Source organism: Diospyros lotus, chromosome 9 (assembly GCF_014633365.1).
Source record: "Diospyros lotus cultivar Yz01 chromosome 9, ASM1463336v1, whole genome shotgun sequence".
NCBI classification, from domain to species: Eukaryota; Viridiplantae; Streptophyta; class Magnoliopsida; order Ericales; family Ebenaceae; genus Diospyros; species Diospyros lotus.
In genome coordinates, this window is record NC_068346.1 from 16797858 (window position 1) to 16804650 (window position 6793).

Sequence of the window (6793 nt, forward strand, 5' to 3'; positions counted from 1 at the left end):
TTTTTCACTTGATGTCCATCTACCATCAACCCAACCAACACATGATCACAATTGGTACTAATAATTAGACAAATCAAGATAATAATGCTATGATAATAAACTTGCTCAAAAATTAGAGTGTATTGTCTTAACAATCATTATTATTTGAGGCAAATAGTGGGAAACTACAAAAAAAAAAAAAAAAAAAAAAAAATTCAATCGAAAAACAAATCGGGCTTTGTGGGCCACGAAACCCGGCCATCGGGCTTTGTGGCCCACGAAACCCGGCCATCGGGCTTTGTGGCCCACCAAGCCCGAAAATGAAATTTTTTAATTTTTCTTGATTTTTCTTCAAATTAGTATGTTCCATTAACACTAAAATGATGTCTTTTAATGTTATTTGAGTAAGCCATAATGTATATATCACAACAACGTCATTATTTTTCACTTTGTGTGAGGAACAACTTCAAAATTTCTTTTGTCATTTTCAAGTTTTTTTTTTTCCTCTCAATCTATGGTTTCCACTAACACTAAAATGATCTCTTGTTACGTTGTTTGGGTTAGTTGAAGGTAGAATGCACAACAAATACATGATGAATTGTTCTAAGTACTAACATTTGACCAATATGATGTAATGATCTTCAAATTACCCCACAAGTGTGATTTAAAAATTTCGACAGAGTCTCCCCTGTTTCTTGGTCATCCTACCTGCATTAGAGACTCAGTCTCTATGTCCAACAATGGAATAACATGACAACATCACAACATTAGAGACTCAGTCTCTCTTCCCAACAACATACTGCCACCACAACCACTTATCCCTTACCCTCAACAACACCACAAACCACATTTCATCAAGTGAACAATACATAATTTGCTATTTGCTATACCTATACAAAAATATATACAACATTTAAACTAGATGAAAATAAAAACACAAAACGAAGAATTTTCTAATCTATTAATCTACAAGTATACTACCGTACTATCGTACTATGTCTATACAAAAATATTCCAATCTGTCTCCGGAGGGTACGGACATCCACAGTCGGGTGCATCTGCCAGTGATCCTCATTATGCCTCAGTATGTCCTCGACGTATTTGATAACGTAGCACCCGCAGCTGGCCCTGTATTAGACATAACACACATTGGTAGCATAACCATATTTTCATGAAAATTGACTATGTAATATAATTTAAATTAATTTACCCATCCGGTTGTTGAGGCAACTTCTGAGGATCAGTATTCTCTACTTCCCAATCTCTGTCTAGCGTCGCAGTTGTGGTTACATGTTCATAATATGCAGCTTTCTTTAGTAGAATGGGTAAGAGGCTCACAAGTGGTTGTATAGCTTCGACCCTGCTCCTACGACTGTCTTCATTCATGGCATTGGAGTCATATATGACAATTCTCCTATCTTTCAAGCAAATCTTTAAGAGAAACCAGTGAGAATTCGCTACATTACAAGGGAGCAACACCTGTATTTTATTTTAATACGTCAGTAGTACGGAAATAAATAAATAAATCATTAAATGGAATGAATTAAGACTTACATAATCGACCGTCCACCAAGGGAGACTCCTGTCAGTGCGCCCGTCGACGAAACCGGTCCACTCTTCCGGGATAGATGCGATAGAAGGCGCAAAAAACCTCCTGTTGCCCCCGTACTCCTGTTCCCAAAATCTTACTATGGATGCCTGAAAAATAAAATAAAAATATTGGTCATAGACTAAATTAAATGCAAAAAAATAAAAAAAATAAATAAGTAGTGCAAACTCACAAAAAACGAGGTTGACATGATAGCGTAGTTTGTGTCATATTGACGCCGAGACTGTATACGTCTTAAGCAACACATGTAACTATCAATATGGTAACCCTCCAACCAGTTGGCCTCATTCTCTATGTTTCGGAGGTCATCCGGTGTTAGGTTGAGAATGAAACCAGTGTGAAGACTACAACAACCAAGAAAAATAAAAGTAAGAATATATTGTTGATGCAAATAGAAAAAATATAAATATTGTTACTTACCTAATATTTTCATTGGAACCTATGAACTCAATATAGCCCTCAGGGGGCACTGTCTCTATGTCCGGCGGGATTAGGTCTAGTACCGGTGGCGTCGAGTCCACGTCCGACCCCTCCAAAGCGGCATCCTTCTTTCTCCTTTTATATTTTGTTGGATCGGTGAAGGGTGGCCGACGAAATTGCGATGGCAATCTATCTCGCATAGGTCGTCTGTCGACCCTAACCACTTCCTCCTCCTGTAGCTGAACAAAACCTAACTGTTACAAAATAGTATTTTAGAATGAAGTAAAACATATAAAAGTAAATTTGGAACTTACTCTAGATGTAGATGCCTGCTCCTCATCGTGATGATCAAGATCTACCTGATCACCACCCTGGGACTGCTCATGAGCATGATCGCTGCGATCTAGGGAAATATGTGGGATGCGTAGATGAGCACATAGTGCTGCCTGCCCCCTCTCTAGTGATTCCTGCGCCCTCTCTAGTCTCAACAATTGTGTCCTCACCTGACCCATTTCCCCATCTATTCTCCGCAACATATCTAGAGTCTGTTTCAGCATCTCGGTGATCTACAAAAGGCAAACAAAAAATATATAAACAATTACAAAAATATAAAATCATTATTATAATAAAGATCATACCCCTGCCTCGTATTGTCTGTGATGTGAACTGTCAGGGAACCTTGCCTCCTCATTATCCTTCTTCTCCTTTTCCTCCTATAAAAAATATATAAACAATTACAAAAAATATAAATTAAAACCATTATTATAATAAAAATCATACCCCTGTCTCGTATTGTCCGTGGTGCGAACTATCAGGGAATCTTGTCTCCTCCTTATCCTTCTCCTCCCCATTCTTTTCCTTTCCCTCCTTATCTAAATGTATCATACCCGCCTCGTCCTCATCCCCGCCCTCGTCCTCATCCCCGTCATTCTCTTCCTCTTTTTCACCCCCTCCGCCCCCAAATTTATAGACGTCGACCCCAACCGAGTGTTGAGGGTTAAAAGATCTCCAAAAATTCGTTTCCCTCTCATCATCAGTGGGTTCAAGAGTAGGACTCGATCCTCGTGCCTGCAAAATTGTATTATATAGATAGATATGATTTAAAAATAAACTAAATTTAGAGGTAAGTTGCACACTTACTTCTTTCCTAAGACAGTCGTCGTAATTTTTTATCTGTGGCCTTTTTTTAGATAGCCATTTTCTGCATCTTGGAATGTCTGCTTCGGACAGTCTGACGGCCCATTTATTCTGAATCCATGGGAACGTTTCGATCAACCACCACTGTAGAAAGCAAAAAAAAAAAAAAGAAATGAAAATAAAAATTAGAAAACAAAACAAACATTTAGTTACTATAGACAAATCATATACAATAAGGAATGAGTACGGCAAATCATCTACAATAAGGAAAGAGTACCTGAAACGCCCATACAAAACCATAAAGGTTAATTTTCTTCCCACCTTCACCAGTCAATTTTCTTTCTTTCGTGGCCAACCGGATGTAATGTTGACTCTTACTGTAGACATATGTACCCCAAGGGAACATCTCAAATGCTTGTAAATCCTCGGCCATAGTCCACAAGAAATCATCCACATGCCCACGCTCATCCTGGCCCAACAAAAACATGTCGACCACAGCAATGTAAATCAGTTTCAGGGCATCCTCTGAAACCATATCCTCTTTGGTACTAATAAGTAATTCAAGGTCGTCTCCAGTCACCCCCTTCTTATGTTGTGGAAATAGTCGAGCACGTAAACTCTCCGGCTCAATAGGTTTGGGTTCAAGGCTTTCCCTATCAATAGCCCCAAATCGGAGTCCACTAATAAGTATGAACTCCTGCCTCCCGTATCTGTATGGTGTGCCGCCAATCTCGAACCACATCTCATCGTGGTGGGCACTCGAAAATGTCACCTCCCTAAGTAGAACATGATATATCAACTGTGGTGCAGTCAAATGGAGGGACAAAGGCATCTTCAAGAAATGTCCTAATGGGCCCTGTAGGAATCTATCCAATAACTTGTATCGGTCTAGAGCACGACGCATCGCCTCAAGGTGTTTGATCCCACAATGAGTAGTAACTCGCATTCCGGGGGGTAATATTCGGTGAGCATGAACATAAGTAAATTTTGTAGTTTGTTGTTCAGCCATCTGTAAGAAAAAAAATACAAAAACAACAATTGTCTTAGCACATGTAAAAGCACAAGTAAAAGAAGAAGAAGCCCAATTGTCCCAACCTTATCATCGCAACCCAAACTTGATTGGGCTTTGTTGGGCAGCGATAATCGGGCTGTGTCATAGCCCAACAGTCGGGGGAGTCCAATTGGGTGTGGGGCTTAGTCGCGCCCGATCGGGCTTTGTCTGCAATCGAAGCCCGATCGGGCTTTGTCTGCAATCGAAGCCCTATCGGGCTTTGTCTGCAATCGAAGCCCGATCGGGCTTCCTTGGGTCTTCAATCGAAGCTCGATCGGGCTTCGTTACAGGAAGCCCGTTCGGGCTTCGTCTGGAAGCGAAGCTCAATCGAGCTTCGTTTCCAGACGAAGCTCGATCGGAAGGGAGGGGGCTTCGTTGCAGACGAAGCCCGATCGGGCTTCGTCTGCAACGAAGCCATTGACGAAGCCCGTCGGGCTTCTACCCAGCGGGCTTCGTCGCGAACGAAGCCCGACCGTGGGACTTCGTTCGCGACGAAGCCCGGTCGATCTCCATGGTCGCCGACGACGAAGCTTCGTCGGCGACCATTTCCAGCATCTAACTATTAAAATAAACATTTTCTTACCTTTTTAGCCAAGATGAGATCGATGTCGGCGGGTCAAGTGGCTCTTACAGCGGCGGCGGCGAGTGGCATCACGGCGGCGGCGGCGGCAAGTGGCTGTCACTGCGGCGGCGGGCGGTTGCTTTGTGAGGGAGATGAAGTGGGTGGGTGAAAGGAGTAATGGGGGGGGGTTGAGGGGTATTTTAGTATTTTACTTTTATTGTGTTTATTTATTTATTTTTTTTATTTTTTTAAATAAATAATGGTCAAATCTGACAAAGTGGCTATTTCATGTAATTAGTTTGTTTGAAAGTACATAAACGTTTTTTTTTAAAAATGGGATAAAAACGAATTTTACATTTAAATAGTGATTATTTTTTGCCATTTCCACTTCTTTATAAGTCTTGAAATTGAAAGTTCATAGTTATAGAGTTATTAGGAATGAACACTAATAACTCGGATAGACTACACATATGATGTATGCTCAATTGGGAGAATATCTTATTTAATGGACATTGATGTGAGAACACTAGTGCATATATGTGGGTACTTATTAGAAGAATAAATACACTAAACTGATTTGCTATAGAATTCCTAATGGTTATTGTTTAAAGTGGAATTTTTGTATTGCAATTGTGCATATTGGTTCTTAGACTTGAGAAATCATAGTAGTCTTATATTTGACTGGTTACGTCTTGGTGTTGTTTGGATTCTAAAGAAATCGTTAACAAACTATTACTGGGCATAGCCTTGTCACATATGAAGGTTTATGAATGTCAATAAAAAATTCATCACTTATCATCCAGATAAGATGATGTGTCTAGGCATTCATGACATATTGCTAGACGTTAACCATGATATATATGGATTTTAGAATTAATTTGATTAATTATAAAACTATTAATTAAAGAGTTTAATTAAGAAACTCATGAGATGCGTTTAAATTAGACCAATAAGTTGGGACCTAAAGTAGCTCAATAGAGTTGGGTCCTACATCTAGTATAATGGTGGACCTAAGGGGTCACACACTTAGATCGAGCTTAGTTCACAATTAAAGGAGAGAATCGGCCCAATATGATTAAAGTCCAATCCTAAAACGTTTAGGGTTTTGTTATGGCATGATTAGGATTTTATGCTCTATAAATATATTATTTCTAAACACGAAAAAAAACAAGAAAATTTTGCGTTCTCTCTCAGAACGTCCAAGATTGCTAGCACAACTTGGGATGTCATGGAAAGGGCTGATTGTGTGGACTAACTTAGAGGAGTTCACGCTTGCATCTCTGTGGATCGAAAAGAAACGGGATCAAAGGTGTCGACTGCACGGTCGCAGTTTTCTAACATTGTCAAGAAACTAATTTATCTATTATACAAAAGGCCAAATATAGCCTATGCTATTAGTATTTCAAACAATTCAAAAAGTATTTTAATATCTCAAAGATACACCGAGAAGAGAATTGTTACTTTAAAAAGGTGGTGAGTTAACCCTAGAAGGTTATACAGATGCAGATTATGTAAAATCACCTATGAATATAAGGCCTATTACAGGTTCTTGCATGTTACTAAGAGATAATTTTGTGACATAGAGGAGCAAGAAGCAGTCCAAAGTTGCTAGGTTGAGTGCTAAAGTTGAATTTAAAGCTATAACTCATGGGATTTGGGAATTGTTGTACCTAAAAATAATCCTAGATGGCTTGAGGATTAAAATAACTAGGGCTATGAAATTGTATTGTGATAACAAGTCGACTATTGACATTACACACAATCTTGTCTAACATGAATGAATTAAGCATATAGAGATTGGCAAACAATAGATTCATTAGCACTCCATATGTGCCATCATGTGATCAAGTAACAAATGTTTTCATTAAAGGACCTCCTATTGCATGATTTTAGGAAATAACAACTAAGATGCGTATAAAAGGTATCCACTCATCAATTTGAAGAGAAGTGTTAAAGACTATTGAATATTTTTTATGATTTATTCCTAAATATAACATTTCCTAAACATGTCCAACATTGATTTCCTTTCTTGTTT

At 39.0% G+C, this 6793-nt stretch overlaps 1 protein-coding gene across 4 annotated transcripts; it reads right to left on the reverse strand.

The window, feature by feature from the left end:
* Nucleotides 1–638: 638 nt before the first annotated feature.
* On the reverse strand, nucleotides 639–2636 carry LOC127810452 (uncharacterized). 4 transcript variants are annotated; one of them, XR_008025453.1, is made up of 5 exons: nucleotides 2323–2636; nucleotides 2009–2247; nucleotides 1534–1677; nucleotides 1190–1458; nucleotides 639–1107 (listed from the first exon to the last, which is right to left on the reverse strand). XR_008025453.1 is itself a non-coding variant. In XM_052349955.1 (4 exons), exons 1-4 carry the CDS (start codon nucleotides 1776–1778, stop codon nucleotides 957–959), a joined length of 582 nt encoding a protein of 193 aa, XP_052205915.1. In that variant the 5' UTR covers nucleotides 1779–1814; the 3' UTR covers nucleotides 639–956. The 4 variants fall into 4 exon arrangements, 1 of the variants encoding a protein (XP_052205915.1); XR_008025452.1 differs by having other exon boundaries at nucleotides 1190–1397; nucleotides 1534–1932; XR_008025451.1 differs by having other exon boundaries at nucleotides 1534–1932.
* Between the last annotated feature and the right edge of the window lie 4157 nt (nucleotides 2637–6793).